This window comes from Rana temporaria, chromosome 3 (genome assembly GCF_905171775.1).
Source record: "Rana temporaria chromosome 3, aRanTem1.1, whole genome shotgun sequence".
In the NCBI taxonomy this organism is placed as follows: domain Eukaryota; kingdom Metazoa; phylum Chordata; class Amphibia; order Anura; family Ranidae; genus Rana; species Rana temporaria.
The window spans coordinates 350,460,436-350,482,584 of record NC_053491.1 but is presented as its reverse complement, the minus strand read 5'-3'; the positions used below and the strand labels follow the sequence as shown (position 1 = coordinate 350,482,584).

The window sequence follows — 22,149 nt, the reverse complement described above, 5'->3', positions numbered from 1 at the left end:
AAGAAAAAGCCGTGCCACTTTTTCTTGTTTTTATTGCCATTTTGTGTATCGCACGCCAGCTGCTGCCTGTAGTGCATGGTTTGGGAGGGCTATTAGCGCGGTTTTCTGTTTTTCTATATGCTTTTCATCCATTGAATTCTATGGAACCAAAAACCAAAAAAAAGTCCCTGGCCCTTTCCATAAAGCGCACAGATGTGAACCACATCCATAGGAACCCATGTTACATGGACTGTAGTGTGTTTCTGCAAAACTGAAACCGCACTAGGAAATGCATAGGTGTGACCCAGGCCTATGAGATTACTACAAATCCACTCTTTACACGTGTCTACATACCACAGCCCCTCAGTAGAGAAACTGAAAGTCCCAAGAGGCATTGCAAGTCTCTGCACAGCCACAGGCATGACTCTCAGAGGCAGAGGCATGTTGGGACGTGTAGTAACAGCTGTCAAGCCATCGTCTGCAGGAAACATAACATGGGCTACAAGAAAATGGCCGCCACGCTCCAGTACTGAAGACAAGAAAACCAACGATAGTATTACGTTTGTTTATTAACGATTCAGGCCTAGAAAAAGGCTTGTTTGATCCAGTAAAATCCGAAATAAATAGTTAGAAGCAGATAGACCTTCCTTTTTTTTCTTTCTGTACCTACTTATACCGTCTAGCGGCTGTGCCAGGCCGAGGCGTAACTAGGCAACCCGGAGGAAGCCTGCCAGCCAGCCGTGGAACGCATACAGAGATCAGCTGATGTGGATGGGCGGGACTTCAGTAGAGAAAGCCCCTGTGATTCCGGGAGACGGGCTGTGTATTCGGGGTGAAGAGAGGGGACCCCCAGCATTTCCGGGAGAGCTGACACAGCTATGTGAGAGATATGACTGAGACGTGCCTTATGTGTGTGTTCCTGTATGGCAGGTCCTGGGCTCCTGAGTAGCCAGCGGTACATCAGCTGACCTCTGCCAGGGACATCCGGAGGAATGACAAGTTGGTGATCAGAAGATCCTTCTATCTCTGACCAGAATACAATATACATAAAGGACACAATGGCTCCACGGTACGAGACTCGCCACTATTGTGGCCAGCGCTAGCCACAGTATCCGGTGACAACAGAACCAGGCTGAGAATTTGGTGCACCTGACAAGAGGTAATTCCCCTCCCCCACCCTTTTGGCTCTTAGGGGGCCAGTAAAACAGGCAGCTGAGCCACAGTTTACCACCCCACGATCGCCCACCTAAAGTGTAGGAGGCCGCTCACCTGTGGTACCACCCGACGATCGCTCACCTAAAGTGTAGGAGGCCGCTCACCTGTGGTACCACCCCACGATCGCTCACCTAAAGTGTAGGAGGCCGCTCACCTGTGGTACCACCCCACGATCGCCCACCTAAAGTGTAGGAGGCCGCTCACCTGTGGTACCACCCCACGATCGCTCACCTAAAGTGTAGGAGGCCGCTCACCTGTGGTACCACCCCACGATCGCCCACCTAAAGTGTAGGAGGCCGCTCACCTGTGGTACCACCCCACGATCGCCCACCTAAAGTGTAGGAGGCCGCTCACCTGTGGTACCACCCCACGATCGCCCACCTAAAGTGTAGGAGGCCGCTCACCTGTGGTACCACCCCACGATCGCTCACCTAAAGTGTAGGAGGCCGCTCACCTGTGGTACCACCCCACGATCGCTCACCTAAAGTGTAGGAGGCCGCTCACTTGTGGTACCACCCCACAATCGCCCACCTAAAGTGTAGGAGGCCGCTCACCTGTGGTACCACCCCACGATCGCTCACCTAAAGTGTAGGAGGCCGCTCACTTGTGATGCTTTGTGTCGCAGCCACAGCAAAGGTGGCATATTAAGTTGGGAGCGGCCAGCTCAGGCTCTCAGTGGCTCACTGAGAGGCTGAACCAGGTGCCGATCCAGAGTTCTGGGCGGATCCCAACCTTATTGTCCCTATTTTTTCATAGCCTGGACTGGATCTGTGATGTTAGCTAACGGTTCAGCCCGCTGTCTGCTGAAAACGGGTCACGAGCGCAGAATGAACTGCACACATGTGATCCACAGACGTGCAGCCAAATGAGTTTTGTTTGTACTTCTTTAAGCGCTGGGGCTACTTCTGAACGTTTTCAAAGCCGCCGATCAGTGCAATTTGGATCTCCGATTTTATTGCCTTTTGTTTAACCGAAGTCAATTCAAGTCGCAATGAAATTGCAGCAAAGTAGCGCAGGAACCTTTTTCAAGTCGCAGCGATTTGAACAGTTTCATGACCGAAAATGGGGTGCGACTTCTCATGCAATTTTGAACAGTCGTGACAAATCGCATCACTCCACATGTTACAGCCGGGATGTACAATCTCCCTAAGCCCTGGTTCACACTGACTGGGGGCATGAAATTGTGCAATTTCATTCACCCCCGCATGTCAGTCCCGACTTCGGGGCGATTTCAGAGACATTTGTACGGGTTTCTGCACAGATGTCACTGGAAATCGCATCTGAAATCGCCAAAAGTAGTACAGCGTCGCACCGATTCGGACGCTGCAATTGCTGCTGATTTGGCATGCAATTGCACACAAAACCGCATCAATGTGAACCAGGGCTTAACGCTTTAACTATGTAGAACAAGGGCTTGGCTGATTGGATAGTTTGAGTAGGTTTGTGTGCTCTCCTGGTGCTTGTGTGGCTTTCCTCTGGGTAATCCTTTTTATTATGAATTGCAGTAACATGCACTTCCTTACTGTCCTTCCATTTTGCTATAATGGTGACAGGTAGCAAAGCAGTCCTTTAATCAGGACATGAATTGTATGAGTAGAGCAGATCCAGTGTCAGGAGCGCACACATTTACTTGAACCCCCAGATACAAAGTATCACATTGTTATGAGTGGCTCAGTCAATGAAAAGAATACAAAGTATCGCTGCTTTAGGCCCCTTTCAGTTTTTTAGGTCGACCTGAACGGACGCTCTGTGCACCGCTATGGAGCGACGGATGTCAGCGCTGACATGCCTGCGTGTGATGGATGGAAACCCTATTTTCCTTCCGTCTGGTGGATCAAATCGGATGAAAACTGACTCTACGGTCCGTCTTCATCCGATTCCCCCATAGAGGAGAGCGGCACTCTGACAGGTCGGCCCCTGCACAGTAGGGGTGCAACGGATCAAAAAACTCACGGTTCGGATCGTTCCTCGGATCAGGAGTCACGGATCGGATAATTTTTCGGATCGGCAAATAAAATAAAAAAATCCCACTGTAATATACACATCTCCCCCCTATTCTGTGATTGGCCACAGCAAAATTTGCCTGTCCTGGAGGCAACTTTAAATGGTCACTAACGGAATTTTTTATTTTTTTACCTAAATAGCTTCCTTTACCTTACTGCAGTCCTTGTTTCATGTCCTCATTGCTAGTTTTTGCTCTAATCCTTTTCTATTCTGAACAATTCCTGGTTGTCTGTTTCCTTATGAAAAAAGTCATGGGAGCTTTCTCTCTGTGGTCACTAATCAAGGAGGTGTGATTACTGTGGGGTAGATTCAGATAGATTACACGGATCTAAAGATCCGCTAATCTATCTGATTTACGATCCGCCGGCGCAATTTTGAGAGGCTAGTGCAGTATTCAGAAAGCACTTACCTCGAAACTTGCGCCGGCGTAAATCCCCCGGCGGAATTCAAATTCCGCGGCTAGGGGGAGTGTAGTATTTAGATCAGGCTCGTGACTGCGCAGATTTAAATGCGCATGCGCCGTCCGCGAATTTTCCCGGCGTGCATTGCTCCCAATGACATCGCTAGGACGTCATTGGTTTCGGCGTGAACGTAAATTACGTCCATCCGTATTCGCGACCGACTTACGCAAACAACGTAAAAATTCAAAACTCGGCGCGGGAACGACGGCCATACTTAACATTGGATACGCCGCATATAGCAGGGGTAACTATCCGCCGGAAAAAGCTGAAAGCAAACGACGTAAAAAAAAAGCGACGGGCGGGCGTTCGTTTCTGAATCGGCGGATCTCCTCATTTGCATATTCGTCGCGTATACAAATGGAAGCGCCACCTAGCGGCCGGCGGGAGATTGCAGCCTAAGATCCGACGGTGTAAGTCACTTACACCTGTCGGATCTAAGGGAGATCTATGCGTAACTGATTCTTATGAATCAGTCGCATAGATCCGATCGTCGGATCTCAGAGATACGACGGCGTATCAGGAGATACGCCGTCGTATCTCTATTTGAATCTCCCCCTGTGTGTCTAAAACCCCTCAACACCAATCAGTTTCGTTTTCCAAACCATCACTGCCCTGTTTTAGCTCTGTGCAGCAGAGAAGCAGGAAACAACATGCAAAAACTAAACTGAAACTACAGGTACATTACATGAATGATTTTTATCTATTATTAATCGTTTTTAAAAGGAATCAGTTAACTATTATGTCTCTAAGTCGCCCTGTAAGTCGGGTTGCCCTGTGTGAACTGGCACTTAGGCACTGTATTATACAGATATGCACATAGAAATTATTTCATTCTTCTGAAAAGTTAGATTTTTTTTATTAATGTTTTTTTTTTTTTTTTTTACAGCCACATTTGTACTAATTGAATCTGCGTGGAGATTGCGGTCTGTCAGTGTGATATGGAAGTTTAAAGGAAGACTCTCACCTTTTTAGGAAAGTCGTAGAGTATGGCACAGGTGGTAAGTATAATAATATTTAATGATGGACATAATCTGGTATTTTGGAAGTAGAAATCATAGAGCTGATTCCCCTTTCTCTACATGCTATGGAGGTCAAGGGATTGCGATTCACCTTGAAAGTGTATCGCAGCAATTGAAGGATTAGATCCAGGATGAGTGACAACTGCATCTCTAAGCATGAATAGCAATGTCATCACCAAATGAATGTTCGGGGGCAATAGCATAATGAATCCAGGAACCATTTATTAAAGCGAAAATACTAAAGGCATCCTTGATGGGCGGTTCACACCAAAACACGATGCGGGAATGTACCTGCGATTTGCTGCAGGTACCAAACGCAGATAATGGACTCATGCGTTTTGTGGGCACCAAATTGCTTGATATTCAATTTGGTGTAACGCCTTTTTAAAAACCGTGCATGCACTACTTTCTCCGCATTACGGTGCAGTTTCAGCCTGTGCCAATGAATGGACACATCGGACACTTGACACATTTTTGGGACCATTGTCATTTTCAAAGCGAAAAGTGCTATAAAAATGCACTGATTACTGTGAAAATGACACTGACAGTGAAGGGGTTAACCTCTAGGGGGCGCCAAGGGGTTAGGTGTGTCCTAATGTGTGTTTCTTACTGAAGGGGGCGTGGCTGGACCTATGACAGGGAACAGACAATCTGTGACAAGCCACAGAGAAGAACGGGGAAGGTTTGTTTACACTCTCCTCTCCCTGTTCTTCAGCTCCTGTGACCCGATCGCGGGACACCGGCGGCGATCGGGTCCCGCGGTCATGGTTCTTCGGACCGGGTCGCAAGCACGCCACCAGCGGCGCGCTCGCGACCCACGGCTCGGTTTTTTAAAGGGGACGTACATGTACGCCCTTGTGCCCAGCCGTGCCATTCTGTTGACGTATATCGTCGTGCGGTGGTCCTTAAGTGGTTAAAAGAGAAGTAAAAGCTCTCTTTTTTTTTTTTTTTTGGAGTCATATTTTCCTCGGTGGATGCAGCATCGAACCAATGTTGCATCTGTTCCCCCGACGCTTCTGCACTGAGAACTGAGAGATCGAACACCTCCGATTGATCGGTTTTCACAGCTTGGTTTGCAGAGAGCTGCAAAATGTCAGTCACAGCTCTGCTATATTCCCTCCTCGCTCACTGGAGCACTGGGCTGTGGAGGGGGCGGCCAGCTCAGTCTCTCAGTGGCTTACTGAGAGGCTGAGCCGGGTGACGTCAGCAGAGAGCAGACTTCAGCATGCCCCCTACTGAAAATGGTTCACAGGAGTGCAAAACGAACTGCACTCCTGTGATCCATAGGAAAAGTACAGCCAAACAAGCTTTGGCTATACGTCTCTTTTAAGTAAGGCATATATGAATGAATATTGAGTAGTCTCTTATCCAGCTGGCAGGGAGATGGGTAGAAAAATTGTTGGATGTGAGTGACTGCATCCTTTTAGGCAGCCGCCTGTAAGCAGCTGTCAGTGATGGGGCAGTCTAGTGCTGCAAGAGCAAGTGGTAAAGTAATCATATGTGTTCATACTGCAGTCAATTGTTATGTTTTTGTATGTATTTGTTTAACACTTCTGCCTCTAGAGTGTCTCCAACACCATTTTGGAGGAGCCCTGTGTTCTGATAGGCCGCACGAGATCTCGAGAGATTTGGGCGACAATCTTTGTGTGGTTTCTTTGTATAGTAAAGCTCAGGCAAGTTTTTAGGCAGAAAAAGGTGTGAATGTAGATAGGGACAGAGACCCTGCTTGTGAGGGAGAGACAGGAGAAGCCAGGGAGAGTGTTCCGGCCTGTGAGGGATAGTTTAGGGGTCCTACGGAGTCCTGCAGTGGTAACCTTGGTCGGATGAAAGACTCCCAGCTGCTATGGGTAATGTGTTTGCAGCCTCTTCCAATAAGCATTGTGTGCTGGGGTATATAATGTACCATTAAGTGGGAAGTGCCTGTGATACTCAGAAAGCCACATCACTTAGAACAACAGTATCTGTATTGCATATCTGTGCCTCCATGCCTGAAGAAGAACCATTTGCCGTTTGATTGTAAAGACTGTTACTACTACCGCCTCTCGGTAATAAACGTTACCTTGTTCAAAGAACTTTACGTGTGTCTCCCTCAGTGAATAGCCGCACCCCTCACCCCGCTTACACGCCAGTGTTGGAAGTGTGTATGAATAGCCTGGGAATCCTTTGTCATGCATTACGTTTTATGTATTTTTTGGGGTTTCGATAGGGTGGGGAAGGGTTAGACCCCTTGTCAGGTTTTTATTGAAATAAAATACTAATATACATATATAAAACATTATGGCATGCGTGAAAATGATAGAAAATATTTTTTGCCCTAATGCATTCTCTGCATTAAGTTAAAAAAAAAACCTTTAAAATTTTTCCTTCCCCTTAATACTTACCTGAGCCCTATTTCAATCCAGCGCTGTGCTCCACTCTCTCTCCACAGGACAGAGAGGTAGTTGCAGGAGCCATGGAGGGCAGGGCCAAGCCGTGCTGTCTGTGTCTATGGACCCAGGGAGTGCGACTTTGGATCAAGCCTGCAGAAGTGCCCCCATAGGAAGCAGCTATCTATGGAGTCCCTCACTGAAGAGGAGGAGCCAGGAGCATTGGCAGGGGACCTATGAAAAGGAGATTCAGTGCTGCTCTGTTCAAAACTATTGCACAGAGCAGGGAAGTATGGCATGTTTATCATTTTTTAGAAAATGAGCTACCACGCCTGATGGGGTGTAAAAAAAAATGTGCATAACCCTTTTTTATAAAAACTCAACACACCATAACGCTCAGTATGTGCATTGTGCTGTGCTGCTGTGCATTGGGATCTATCGTACACTGCATTGGGGTGTGTTTCATACATAATACAATTTTTATCTTGAGCTCATAGTACTAACTGAACAGCAGGTTTATCGTGCTAGTGAACTGTGTTAGTTCACTAGTTGTCCCCAGTTCAACCTGTATGTGTGTTTGTCACTATCATTTGCTATATCCCTGTATATTGCATTTGCTAAGATGCCCTTCTAAAAATTAGTTTTAAAACTATCGACACTTCCAGATGACACCACCGATTGTGGTAGGGAGTTCCACATCCTTACTGCTCTGACCGTAAAACAACCCCCACAGTTTAAAATGGAGAAAAAGGAGAACGGAGCAGGACTTTGAATGAGACACACAGTCAGCAAGTGGGGAGCCAAAAAAAATTATATCTATTATATGTAAATCGTAATACAATCCATACAATTAAATACACAACATCACAGTAAAATTCATCTATATACAGGAGCATGATACTACATGGCAGTGGATAGGGGTATGTGCTATACCACATGCGAAACTACATATTGCATAAAATTCTCAATGACCGTGATCATGTCCAAACATCAATATGAATGAGCAGAAATACATAGTCGGCTGAACACTGCATGTACAATGGCTCGACGCGTTTCGTGGAGTATTGATATCCACTCTTCAAGAGCAGCAATGTTAGTCTGAAATAAGACATAGGGGGCCAGATTCAGAAACATTTTATGCCTGCGTATCTTAAAGGATGCGCCGTCGTATCTATGCACGGTATTCAGGGAACAAGATACGACTGAATTTTTGCTTAATACGACCGACGTAAGTCTCTTACGCCGTCGTATCTTAGGTGCATATTTACTCTGGCCGCTAGGGGCGCTTCCGTTGATTTACGCGTTGAATATGCAAATGACCTAGATACGCCGATTCACGAACATACTTGCGCCCAGCGTATTAACATACGCCATTTACGTAAGGCTTACGTCCAGCGTAAGGTTACCCCTGCTATATGAGGCGCAGCTAATGTTAAGGTATGGACGTCGGAACAAGTGTCAAATTTTACGTAAGTCGTACGTGAATAGGGCTGTGCGTAAGTTACGTTAACGTCGTAGGCAGTGTTCGACGTATCTTAGGCATTCTATCCGATGTGATTCTGCACATGCGTACTGGGATACGTCCACGGACGGCGCATGTGTCGTTCGTTCGGCCCCTCATTTGCATGGGGTCACGGCTCATTTTAATACAACACGCCCACCTACTTCCAAATTTGAATTAGGCGGGCTTACACCGGCCCATTTACGCTACGCCGCCGTAACTTAGGGAGCAATTGCTTTGTGAATACAGTACTTGCCTCTCTAAGTTACATTGGCGTATAGCATATGAGATGCGCTACGCCCGACTAAAGATGCGCTCAGGTACGTGAATCTGGGCCAAGGTGTCTAAGTCACTGCTTTAACGGGAAAGGAGTAGATGGACAACCACAAGGAGGACAAAAAAAAAGGGGGGATATCTAAAAGATAGCCTGATTTAAAAAAAGTACTCCGTCACTATGTGGGGGTGTGGTCAAAGGACTGGGAACTCCCCCGAAGGGTCATCTTGCCTGGGAGCTGTGGCAGAGCATGGCGCAACAGGTCCCCCAAGCACCCCCACAGGAGGAGACAATGTCCACGGTGGTGGCTGTGAGCAAACAGTAGCAGGTGATGACTAAAATAGAAATGCAAACCATTTTTGTTCTTCTGTTTTTTATTGTTTTTTATAAAAAAAAACATAAATACCTTCTTTTTTTTTTTTTTTTTATTTTTTTTTTAAGTGATCATATTAGTTCTCAGCTGCATAGAAGCTGGGGGGGGGGGGAGTGGCAGTACACCGAGCCTCCCAGTGAATGGCTGTGCAGCGGGGACGTGTCGGGACAAGTCTGATTATTGGAGTAGAGTACACCGAGTTCCCATAGCTAGAGAACTGACCACGGTGTGCTCTCCTGCTTAGTGTGATCATTTTTTAACAGGAAAGCAAGGGCAACGGCAGGAACACCAAGGATTTCACATGAAGCAATGCAAAGAGATCAGGATACTTCTCATACAAGTACATGGTACAGCAGACACATATCAGGACTATGAAATGTTGGGGTAACAAACCCTTTACGGTTGAACCGCTTCTCCTTCAGGTTCATTGAGTGGCCACGTGTCCTGAAATGGAATATTTTTGTTCCCTATGCTAGAGTCACCATTGATGTATTTGTATATCGTTCTCGGGAGCATTGGAAAGAACACAATAAGGATGAGGATCACATACTTTGTGTTCATTACCAGTATATCATCTATGCTCAGTTGTCATTCTACAGTATATATCAATTGAAGTGAAATTCATTTGTGAGTTACTGGAATGGTAGAAAGCTGTGTGTGTGTGTGTTGCTAACTGCCCAATTTTTATTGCTATTTCAGGTTGAACATGGCCTACCTACGCAAACGGTGGGGAAGCCCAGTACCAGTAAAAGTGACGCACAGGAGGAAATGGATGTTTCAGAAACACAATGGGGTTGGTTTTATCTGGCAGAATGTGGAAAATGGCATATGTTTGAGGTATGTATTACTGTTCGCATGCCCTGGTATTTAAAGCAGACCCTTATCTCCTGTTCACTCTGCCTTTACTTTTCTGAAATCCCAAGTGTTGTCCAGCCCCTACCTGCTGGACTATAGAACAACCCCCCCTCCCCTCATTTCAAAAACGTAAAGGGGAGGTGTAATGTTGTCCAGTTAGGGTTACCTGGTCAGGTCTGACAACATTGCTTGGAATCTTGGTGCAGCAGACTTGTCAGCTCACTAAAAGATATTATATGCATTAAAATTTGTTCTAAGTGTGTTAGTTTGAGCGCTAATACACAGCCCAACAATAATTCTCTTGCCTTTTGTGGCTGTGTGTGGTGAAGAGATGAGCTTGGGTGTGTTATTTGGATATATTGTATTTATTGGCGTATAAAATGCACCTTCACTTTAAGAGGGAAGTTTCAAGAAAAAAACGTGCATTTTAAATAAAGAACTGTGAAGCAAAATAAGGGTCAGTGCCCATCTGCTGCCTCACCATTGCCAGGAATGCAGCACCCACCATTGCCGGGAATGCAGCACTCGCTTTTGCCAGGAATGCAGACTCGCCATTGTCAACAGTGCAGCCTTGGAGGGGGCGGGACGAGCATCAAAAGATTACATACAGGAGAAACTCCTGTTTTCTCTGTGGTCTCTTTAACCACTTCCCGACCGCCGCATGTATATGTACGTCCACAGAATGGCACGTACAGGCAAATGGGCGTACATGTACATCCTTGCCTTCTAGCGGGTGGGGGGTCCGATCGGGACCCCCCCCCCCGCTACATGCGGCGGTCGGATTCCCGCGGGGCTATTCGTTTATAGCCGCTCCGTCGCGATCGCTCCCCGGAGCTGAAGAACGAGGAGAGCCGTATGTAAACACGGCTTCCCCGTGCTTCACTGTGGCGGCTGCATCGATCGAGTGATCTCTTTTTATAGGGAGACTCGATCGATGACGTCAGTCCTACAGCCATACCCTCCTACAGTTGTAAACACACACTAGGTGAACCCTAACTCCTACAGCGCCCCCTGTGGTTAACTCCCAAACTGCAACTGTCATTTTCACAATAAACAATGCAATTTAAATGCATTTTTTGCTGTGAAAATGACAATGGTCCCAAAAATGTGTCAAAATTGTCCGAAGTGTCCGCCATAATGTCGCAGTCACGAAAAAAATCGCTGATCGCCGCCATTGGTAGTAAAAAAAAAAAATTATTAATAAAAATGCAATAAAACTCTCCCCTATTTTGTAAACGCTATAAATTTTGCGCAAACCAATCGATAAACGCCTATTGCGTTTTTTTTTTTTAACCAAAAATAGGTAGAAGAATACGTATCGCCCTAAACTGAGGAAAAAAACAATTTTTATTTATGTTTTTGGGGGATATTAATTATAGCAAAAAGTAGAAAATATTGAATTTTTTTTTCAAAATTGTGGCTCTATTTTTGTTTATAGCGCAAAAAATAAAAACTGCAGAGGTGATCAAATACCACCAAAAGAAAGCTCTATTTGTGGGAGAAAAAAGGACGCCAATTTTGTTTGGGAGCCACGTCGCACGACCGCGCAATTGTCTGTTAAAGCGACGCAGTGCCGAATCGCAAAACCTGGCCTGGGCATTTAGCTGCCTAAAGGTCCGGGGCTCAAGTGGTTAATAGAAAGTTTCACCTCCTTTGATGGACAGAACAATCGTCCAATGGCAGCGCCAGAAATGGGACTTCCTATTACAGGGAAAGGGGGGGGGAGGATTTTGGGACTTTAGATGAGGCACATATGTGGTGTGTCTCCATCCCTATCGCATATTGATAAAAATGGGGGAAAGGTGGGACTTTAAATGAGGTTGTTTGACATTGTGAAGGTATGTTAGAAATATCTGTTTATTCATCATAAAAATATATATACAGAAGCAAGACAGTGTTAGAAACCACATTCATAATAAATATTTACATATATAGTCCACCCACACATCTATGTATTCGTGTGGTGTGGACAAGAAAGTGCATGAGTCTCTGTCAGGTCTAAGTAGAAAATCTATACAAAGACATGACAGTGTTGGAGACCACATTCACAATGGGTATTTACATATGTAGTCCTCCCACACATCTATGTGCTTGCGTGGTATGGACAAGAAAATGCATGAGTCTCTGTCAGGTCTGAAACAAATTCCATTACATAAATTCATGTGGGTAAATTTAACATATGGGCAGCACTAAAGAACTATTGAAACTAATAAAGGACATAAAACCATGATTGTTATAAAAAAATGAATCACAATTGATGAGTTTGTTGAAAACATGTATCAGCATCATAAAGGGCCCGACGCGTTTCGTGTTACGACACTCTTCAGGGGCAGATGCTTGAGTATATCTATGGAATGTGAGTAACAAAAATAAAATTTATCTGGCTGTATCTGAAAATATCAGGAAAAGGCCATTTGGACCTTCCTGAATACTTACATAGTTCCTATTACAGAGGCTGCCGTGTAAACAGGAAATACTCCTGTGTGTGTACAGCACTCGTCCCGCTTCTCCCTGTCTCCTCCAAGGCAGCCAGCGTGTATATCTTTTGTGGCCCGGGCGCTGGGAAATCGGGGGCCACAAAAGAGATAGAGAGAGATTATATATATATATATATATATATTATATGTCCAGATAACCAGGCGGGCTGTTCAAAACTGGAACGCAGGTTGGACCTTGGACATGCCTGCTCTTCAGGTTTTTGCATACACGAAGGAGGGTTGGTGTCTGGTTTGAAGGAAATGGAGTGTACAGGAGGCAGGGCAGTGGCTGGAAGCTGAGAGTTAACAGAGATGTAGTGGGGCTGCGTGTGCAGCAAGGGTGCAACAGAGTGTGTGGGCTGTCAGTATAGAAGGGTCAGCATATTGGATCCACGGGGTCCATATTTTAAAGAATTTCTCATGTTTATCTAAAAGAATACTGGAGAGCTTCTCGTTTAAGGAAAAAAATAATAATCAAATTGACGGCGGACTTTTGGAAAGGGTATGAACTGTTATCACCGCTAGTAGTACATAGGTAGCCAGTTTGAGCTGAGATTTGGTGAGGCCTGGAGGTTTCAGGTGTAGCAAGATATGCCACTGATCTCTTGGGAAGAGGCAGGTTAGTAATGATTGTAAATGTTTGAGGATCTTTTGTCCAGAACCAGAAGAGCGTAGGGCACATCCGCCCTATGTGGAGGATGTCTCCCTGAGCAGAGCAGCCCTTGAAGCAGGTGCCAGGAGCAAATGGGTGAAGATGTGTCAAACGGGATGGGGCCAGGTACCACCTCGTAGCAGTTTTAACCACTTAAGCCCCGGACCAATATGCAGCCTAAAGACCCAAGGTGTTTTTACAGTTCGGGACTGCGTCGCTTTAACAGACAATTGCGCGGTCGTGCGACGTGGCTCCCAAACAAAATTGGCGTCCTTTTTTCCCCACAAATAGAGCTTTCTTTTGGTGGTATTTGATCACATCTGCGGTTTTTAGTTTTTGCGCTATAAACAAAAATAGAGCGACAATTTTGAAAAAAAAGCAATATTTTTTACTTTTTGCTGTAATAAATATCCCCCAAAAACATATATAAAAACATTTTTTTTCCTCAGTTTAGGCCGATACGTATTCTTCTACCTATTTTTAGTAAAAAAAATCGCAATAAGCGTTTATCGATTGGTTTGCGCAAAATTTATAGTGTTTACAAAATAGGGGATAGTTTTATTGCATTTTTATTTTTTATTTTTTTTTTACTACTAATGGCGGCGATCAGCAATTTTTTTCGTGACTGCGACATTATGGCGGACACTTCGGACAATTTTGACACATTTTTGGGACCATTGTCATTTTCACAGCAAAAAATGCATTTAAATTGCATTCTTTATTGTGAAAATGACAGTTGCAGTTTGGGAGTTAACCACAGGTGGCGCTGTAGGAGTTAGGGTGCACCTAGTATGTGTTTACAACTGTTTGGGGGTGTGGCTGTAGGAATGACGTCATCGATCGTGTCTTCCCTATAAAGGGAATGACGCGATCGATGCGCCGCCATAGTGAAGGACGGGGAAGCCGTGTTTACACACGGCTCTCCTCGTTCTTCAGCTCCGGGGAGCGATCGCGACGGAGCGGCTATAAACAAATAGCCGCGCCGTGGTCCCGGATCGCTCCCCGAGCGGACCCGACCGCCGCATGTAGCGGGGGGGGTCCCGATCGGACCCCCCACCCGCTAATAGGCGAGGACGTACCCATACGCCCATGTGCCTGTACGTGCCATATTGTGGACGTATATGTACATGGGCTGGTCCTTAAGTGGTTAAAGGCTGATTCAGTCGGAAGGATAATAATGGAACAGGAAGTTGGTGTAGGGTGTCCCGGATTGCCTGGGACTGTCCCGCAATGGACATGTCTTTCCTGGGTCCCGGGCACCTTCATTCTGGGATAATACAGTGTCCCGGAATGAAGTAGAGGACACAGACACTCCCTACTAACTAGTAGCTACATTTCCGGAACTGGTTGCTAGGGCCGGCGCTGCCTGGCATCTTGCAACCAGTGACACTTTACTCTCAGACAGTGAGGCTGTGCGAGTCCTGCGCCTAGTGCAGCACTGCTGTCCCCACTCACCTCTGTACCTCCTCCTTCTCCGGCACCCAGCCGCAAGCAGCAGGGACTGGTGTGATCTTTACTCTCCAGATAGTGACGCCACTCCTTTCCTTCTACACACGTGGCTCATGCAGAGGGAGTGACCGCAGCACTGCATCTGGTGGCAGGCTATGGGCGGCAAGCGGCGCTGCATCTGGTGGCAGGCTATGGGTGGCAAGTGGCCCTGCATCTGGTGGCATGTGACTCATTCACCTGACAAAGAAGCCGCCGCCTAATTCCCCATCAACCCCGAGATTACATTTCCCCCCCTGCCCCCTTCATCTTTTTTGAGGGAAGGTGAGGGGGGGGGGGGGAGGTGTCCCTGAATGGCAGTTTGGAAATGTGGGCACCCTAAGTTGGTGTAGTCCAAATTTGTGACCAGCTTCCTTTTAGTGATGAGACGTAGCAGCTAGAAAATGTGGCAGAGGTTCAGCATGTCAAAAAGATGTCGAGCTTGGGTACGCTGATGTCCAGAAAAGAGACAGGAGACTGAATAAGGAAAAGAGAATAGTCTCAACTGCAGGGATATCAAGGAGAAGGTTGCCAAAGCAGTCATTGGTGTTGGTCAAGTACACTACCATACATGGGGGGGGGGGGGGGGGGGTTGCCTGAGCTGGCTGGTTGTGTACTGCATAATGTAACATCAAAATGAGATATAGAGAATAAAAGTAGCAAAACTGTTGCCCAACGTTGGATATGCAAGGGGAGGAGAGAAAGAGGGGGGGGGGGGATTATGATAATGATGATAATAATATTCATATGGTGGGGGGATAAAGTTTCTCCATTCATCTAGAGCACAGGTGGCAAACACAAGGCCCGCGGGCAGAATCCGTCCCTCCGGGCCATTTCATGTGGCCCTCGCACCTCTTCTGCAGCTGCAGGAGAGCTCCAGCCCTCCTCTGGTCCTCCTCCAGACCCTTACTTTCTGCTTTCAAGCAATGCATCCCAGCAGCAGCAGGTTAGGGGGGTGCACTGTGATGTAAGGGAGAGTGGGGGACTCAACTTCTGATGGTGGGGTGGCTCTTGACATCTAATGTAAAGGTGAGGGGGATGCGCTAAACATTGAATCTTACAGATACAGCCAGCCCTTTTGAGGGCAATCATAATGCTGATGCGGCCCACGATGAAATTGAGTTTGACACTCTTGATCTAGAGACAGTTGTAGATTCAGGCCTGACATAGAAATTCCTACAGTTGACTAAATGGCACAAATTCCCAGTTGATTATCTATGCTGGTGTTCTCTCTTTGATAGTCCCTCGGGCAGCAGTGACCGCGCGTTATGTTGCAGTTCACACAGGTTTCTGCTGTGTCTGGAGATTTCCTATGGAGGTATTGGTCCAGACCTGAGGCAGTTTTTCTGTCTCCGTCTCTGCAAGTCACTATTGTGAGTTCACAGCAGGCTGTTGCTAGGTTGGGGTTCCTCTTCTTTATGTACTGAAGCTACCTATATGGTATATTCTAGTAGCATCTGTAGTTAAAGCGGTGGTTCACCCTAAATAACAAGTTTCTACCATGAAATCCAGCATACTAGCATGAGCTACAGTATGCCTTTATTTATTTTTTTGGCGCCGTACTCAGTTTAATCCCGTAGTTACGTTTCAGACTCCCCGTGGGGAATGGGCGTTCCTATGCAGAGGGGAACATGATTGACGACCGGCTATGGCGCGTCACGCTTCCCGAAAATAGCCGGAGTAGGACTCGGCTCTTCACGGCGCTATACGGCGCCTGCGCACAGACTAGGAGCTGACTGCGCAGGCGCCGTGAAGAGCCAAGTCCTATTTCAGGTATTTTCGGGAAGCGTGACGTGCCATAGCTGGCCGTCAATCATGTTCCCCTCTGCATAGGAACGCCTACTCCTCGCGGGGAGTCTGAAACTTAACTACGGTATTAAACTGTGAGTACGGCGCAAAAAAATAAAATAAAGGCATACTGTAGCTCGCGCTAGTATGCTGGATGACATGGCAGAAAAAAAAAAAAATATTTGGGGTGAACCCCCGCTTTAAAGTGAAACTAAACCCATTGATTTAAGCAATTTACAAAATGGTGAATGCTATCTGTCACAGTTGCTTGTGCCTTTAACAAAACCGTCAAGCTATTAAATGGCCGGTGTCATAACTGATCGCATGTGCAGCACCATGGCAACTGTAGATCAAACAGAGACTAATATGGCAGCTTCCTTGGCTGTAAAGGATAGGAGGGTTTAGTTCCACTTTAATTGGTCATTTTGTGTGGCAAGTTATTTTGTCCTTATATTCTAGGCTTGCTTTATGTACACAAGTTGGCCACATGTGGGAGCCATTCTTTTTGTTTTTATACTATAGACCTGCTAGTTTTTAGAGAGACCACTGTGCTTCTATGGTTAACTTTATGTTCTCTTTAAATGCTCTTTCTTGTTTGATATATTTTAGTCAAGTCCATCTGAGTATTGCTCGATAACAAGTCAAGAGCTTGAACAGCGTTACCGCGAAAATCCACATAGCTCCGTAGAATTTTCAACGGTGAAGTTCAACTATCGTATAGATTTCACAGGTAAGCCATTGTATGAAGTGTTCTTGAAAAAAAATATGATTTACAGATGATTAAAATAAACACATAGGGCTGGATTCAGATACAATGGTGTATCTATCCGCCCGGCGTAACGTATCTCAGATACGTTACGCCGCCGTAATTTAGGGCGCAAGTTCTGTATTCAGAAACAACTTGCGCCCTTGGTTACGGTGGTGTAACGTATCTGTGTCGGCGTAAGCCCGCCTAATTCAAATGTGGATGATGTGGGCGTGTTTTATGTATATTAACTGTGACCCCACGTATTTGACTGTTTTTACGAACGGCGCATGTGCTGTTCATGAAAAAATCCCAGTGTGCATGCTCGTAATTCCGCCGCAAATCGTCATTGCTTTCGACATGAACGTAAATTACGTCCAGCCCTATTCGCGAACGACTTACGCAAACGACGTAAAATTTTCCGGCCATGCTTAACATGGGATACGCCTCATATAGCAGGGGTAACTATATGCCGAAAAAAGCCTAACGTATACGACGTAAAAAAATGCGCCGGCCGGACGTACGTTTCTGAATCGGCGTATCTAGCTCATTTGCATATTCCTTGCATAAATATATGGAAGCGCCACCTAGCGGCCAGCGTAAATATGCAGCCTAAGATACGACGGTGTAAGACACTTACGCCGGTCGGATCTTAGGGAAATCTATGCGTAACTGATTCTATGAATCAGGCGCATAGATACGACCCCGCACACTCAGAGATACGACGGCGTATCTGGAGATACGCCATCATATCTTCTCTGTGAATCTACCCCATACTTGTCAATAGTGGGACAAATGAACAGGCAGAAAGAGTAGGCATCTTTTACTTGCCTTCCCCCACACATCAGCAGTACAAAATCGGCAGCTTTTGAGGCTTTTATATGGATTTTGCAACTTTGATAAAATACGAGGTTGCATTTTCTGTTACAAAAACACTGCCTGTGTGTTATACGCAGGGGGCTGTGGAAGTTTTTTTTCCTGAAACTTCCATCTTAAAGTTAGGGTGCGTGTTATACGCCTGTGCGTGTTATACCCTGATAAATACGATTATATATATATATATATAATATACCGTATATAATACTTTTAAGTGTTCCTAAACCCAGGACCCTGCATTCTCCATATCTAGTCTCCTACAGTACACAGAACATGGAAATGCAACTATTTTAGTAAATATAAACTGCTAAATACCTTTTTCTTATCAGCAGTATATAGCAGTCTTGTGACTTCTATCAGTGTCCGGCTGAGCACTGGTTAAAGCTTGTATGAGGATTTTTCTGCTTTGACTGTCCTATGAGGCTACGGGAAAGGGGAATAGCCGCTCCAGATGGGAACCCAAACGAACATCCACCGTTGCAGACAACTCAGGTGCAGGCAATGCACTTCGCAAAGCAGGAACAAAGATTGTCTCTGGACAGCCGCACTCACTGAACAAATTGTAGCCTTTATTGAAAAAAGGACAGCACTACAAGTCACAGCAAAGTGAAGTAAAATAAAACCCAACTGCTGACGCGTTTCGCACTGACACTAGTGCTTAGTCATAGCACAGTGTCCTATGAGGCTGCAGGACCCCTGACCCTCTGTCTGGACAGTGCTGATTGTCCCTGTGCTGATCATACTTAACATTGGTTGCCCCTCATATAGCAGGGGCAACTTTACACGTCGCAAAAGCTACGGAAACGTCGTAAATTCACTGCGTCGACCGCGCGTACGTTCGGGAATCTCGCGTAAATAGCTAATTTGCATAGATGACGGTGAATACGACGTCGGCGACACCTAGCGGCGGGGAAAAAAATGCATCTAAGATCTGACAGCGTAAGAGCCTTGTGCCTGTCAGATCTAATGGATATCTATGCGTAACTGATTCTAAGAATGGGGAAAAGAAGAGGGTTGGGAGCTCGTGGAGGATGTTACAAAGAGGCAGAAAAACACCGTAAAACAAGTCATACAAATAATAGATTACGAGGCCGTTAAGTAGTGGATGTGTATGGATTATTTTTGGAGACTAAGGATATCATTTAATGTCACTATTCAAGTTCCTTTTGGAGAGACATCGCTTTCATCACGTACTGGATACACCATGAGGGGGAATCTCCCCAAAGGGTCACAGAAGCCAGTAAAAGCCAGTCCCTGTCTTCTTTGTGCCTTGAAAGATGGCAAAGTAAAGGGAACTGCGGTTTTAGTCTTACAAGAGCCCAGTAGAATAAAAGGGCATATCTAGTAGTCTTAGGCCCCGTACACACGAGAGGATCCATCCGCTGAAAAATCTCAGCGGATCGGTTTCAGCGGATAGATCCCCTGGTGTGTACGTTCCAGCGGATATTTATCCGCGGATATTTCCGATTTCCAGCAGATAAAAATTTGTAAGCATGCTAACTAATCTATCCGCTGGAATCGGCTCCAGCGGATCGATCCGGTGGTCTGTACAGACTCACCGGATCGATCCGCCCGAACCCGTCCCTCGCATGCGTCGTAATGATTCGACGCATGCGTGGATTTCCTTATATGACAGCGTCGCGCACGTTGCGACGGCGCGACACGTCACCGCGGTTGAATTCCGCGCAGATTTGGATCCGATGGTGAGTACATGCCAACGGATCCAAATCCGCCAGAGGATTTATCCACGGATACGGTCCGGCGGACCGTATCCGCGGATCAATCCTATCGTGTGTACCAGGCCTTAGAAACAGGATTCAGTTTGAGGTCTTGATATAAATGAAAGATTTGATTTAAAAGATATTTTAAAATAACCTTCTTGACCATTAAATACTTTTTTTCCCTGCTGCAGAAATGTGTCAGACCAATCTATGCAGTGGCACAAAACGGCCAGTAAAGAGAGCCCCGTTTTCAATCTCTGCATTCAGGTGATGATCACAGATATTGCATTTTCTCATGATCATGTTATACATATTTTATGTTATTTCTATATTTTATTATAGTTCTAAACTTGGATGTATGTACTTTGTATATTTTCAGTGGGTCACCTAAAATAGTTTTTTTTTTTGTGTGTGTCAGTGGTGGATGCTGGTATACTTAATTGCTATAGGGCATGTACAGGAGCATTGCTATAAAACGATTAATGACAAGGGGGGGTGTAATGGCGCTTGCAACAGGATCTAATTAAAACTAAATATCAATAACGATTTCCATAATGTGAATAAGTTGTCAGGAAAAATGTGCTCCATTGGTTCCTGTGTAAAATGTGTTCCACTCTGAATAAAATCAAATACCCACCCAACATTAACTGAGTAATGAGAGTGGATAAATGACGATAAAAAAGATAAATGTGCCAGAGACCCGCACGATATTAATAGCGAGTGATCTGGAATCGTTCAGATAAAATTAAAGCGGTTCTCCACCCTAAAGTGGAGTCCCGCTGATCGGAACCCTCCCCCCCTCCGGTGTCACATTTGACACCTTTCAGGGGGGAGGGGGGTGCAGATACCTGTCTAAAGACAGGTATTTGCACCCACTTCCGGCCCGGCATTCACGGGCAAAAGACGGGCATTCCGTCACTTCCCGTCACCCCCCCCCCCCCGGGCGTGACTCGCGCATGCGCCGTAGGGAACCGGGCAGTGAAGCCGCAGCGCTTCCCTTCCTGGTTCCCTCAGCGTGGATGGGGGGGGGGGGAGCAGCAGAGAGACGAGCGATCGCTCTTCCTCTGCTGCGATCGGCGCTGGACTCCAGGACAGGTAAGTGTCCTAATATTAAAAGTCAGCAGCTGCAGTATTTGTAGCTGCTGGCTTTTAATATGTTTTTCCCATGGCACATCCGCTTTAACAAGCAGTAGCTATCTTCATAAACATGTAACATATATAGTGCAAATATGCAAATGAGCTCAAACCAATCCAAAGTGCATAGTGCAATAAATGAATAATATCCATAAAAGTGAAAAAAAAACATCAAAAAGTGGAAGAAATATAAATAATACAATTCCAATCCATGCATAAAAGTGAAAAAAAAAAATTCAATCCATAAATGACTGCAGTGAAAAATGTCCCATATAATTCACCAAGAAATTAAAAAAAAAAAAAAACAAGAAATTATATATAGAAACGTGTCCAGTGCAATAACGTGAAGATGAAAAACAATCCAATCCAATAGTCAAGAACGCAATATCAAGCAAAGAATGAATGAATATAAAGTGCATCTGTGCTTCACTTCTATTAAGATTCCATGATGAGTGCTTCAGTGCAAAGTAAAAAACGCGCTTCCAAAATGACAGACTCCAAACCTTTCCACAGTGCAGTAGTGAAGATGGAAATAGTTAATACAAGCCCCTTACCTTGAAGCGGCTTGTATGTAAGCCTTATATGAATGAAGGATGTCCCACAGCCAGCCTGCCGTTCTTACACTGCATAAACAGAGACCTGATCCCAGCAATGGCACTCAAAAAGAACACAAGGAGGCTTCCATAGCGTAAGACCATTCACAATTTAATGAGTAAAAACAGTTAAAACGCTTACAGACAGAGCTGTATAAACAGCGTGTAGTACGATCGGGTCTCCGCTCTGCGGGCGCGAGCGGATCAAGTCACCAGCAATCCTCCTCTTCCTCACGCGTATCGTAACGAACACATGTTACTTAATCATAGGATCAACAGGGAACATTGCTATAAAACGCTGCATTTTCCATTCAAACACTGCGCCAATCAAACGCTTGCCTTTGAAGGCAAAGTGCAGCAAAAGGTTTCATTCCAACTGCTTTGCCTGTAAAATAACCGCATCCCAATAAGACTATTTCTCAAAAAATGAGTGCAAAGCAGGTCAAACAAACAAATCTTGAACCTTTCATCCACATTACACTATTGATGTTAATTCCAATCTGCTGACCTGTATCTGATAGGTGTTATAAATACGTGACAAATCTAGGGAATGCGAGTCTTAATTATGTTCCAGTATAGAGGACTTCACTGGTGAGCTTTTCCTCATCTCCATCCTTGCTGTAGGTGAGGT

The 22,149-nt window shown here is 45.6% G+C and overlaps 1 protein-coding gene across 1 annotated transcript in view; it reads left to right on the top strand.

Annotated features, from left to right (window-relative positions):
• The first annotated feature begins 680 nt into the window (after window positions 1-680).
• Window positions 681-22,149, top strand: part of PARP11 (poly(ADP-ribose) polymerase family member 11) — a 48,708-nt gene continuing 27,239 nt past the window's right edge. Inside the window, exons 1-5 of the mRNA XM_040345176.1 lie at window positions 681-1,138; window positions 4,546-4,657; window positions 9,892-10,029; window positions 17,059-17,179; window positions 19,983-20,058. Of these exons, the coding sequence (XP_040201110.1) occupies window positions 4,646-4,657; window positions 9,892-10,029; window positions 17,059-17,179; window positions 19,983-20,058 (347 nt within the window). The 5' untranslated portion in view covers window positions 681-1,138; window positions 4,546-4,645. The remainder of the gene's footprint in view (window positions 1,139-4,545; window positions 4,658-9,891; window positions 10,030-17,058; window positions 17,180-19,982; window positions 20,059-22,149) is intronic.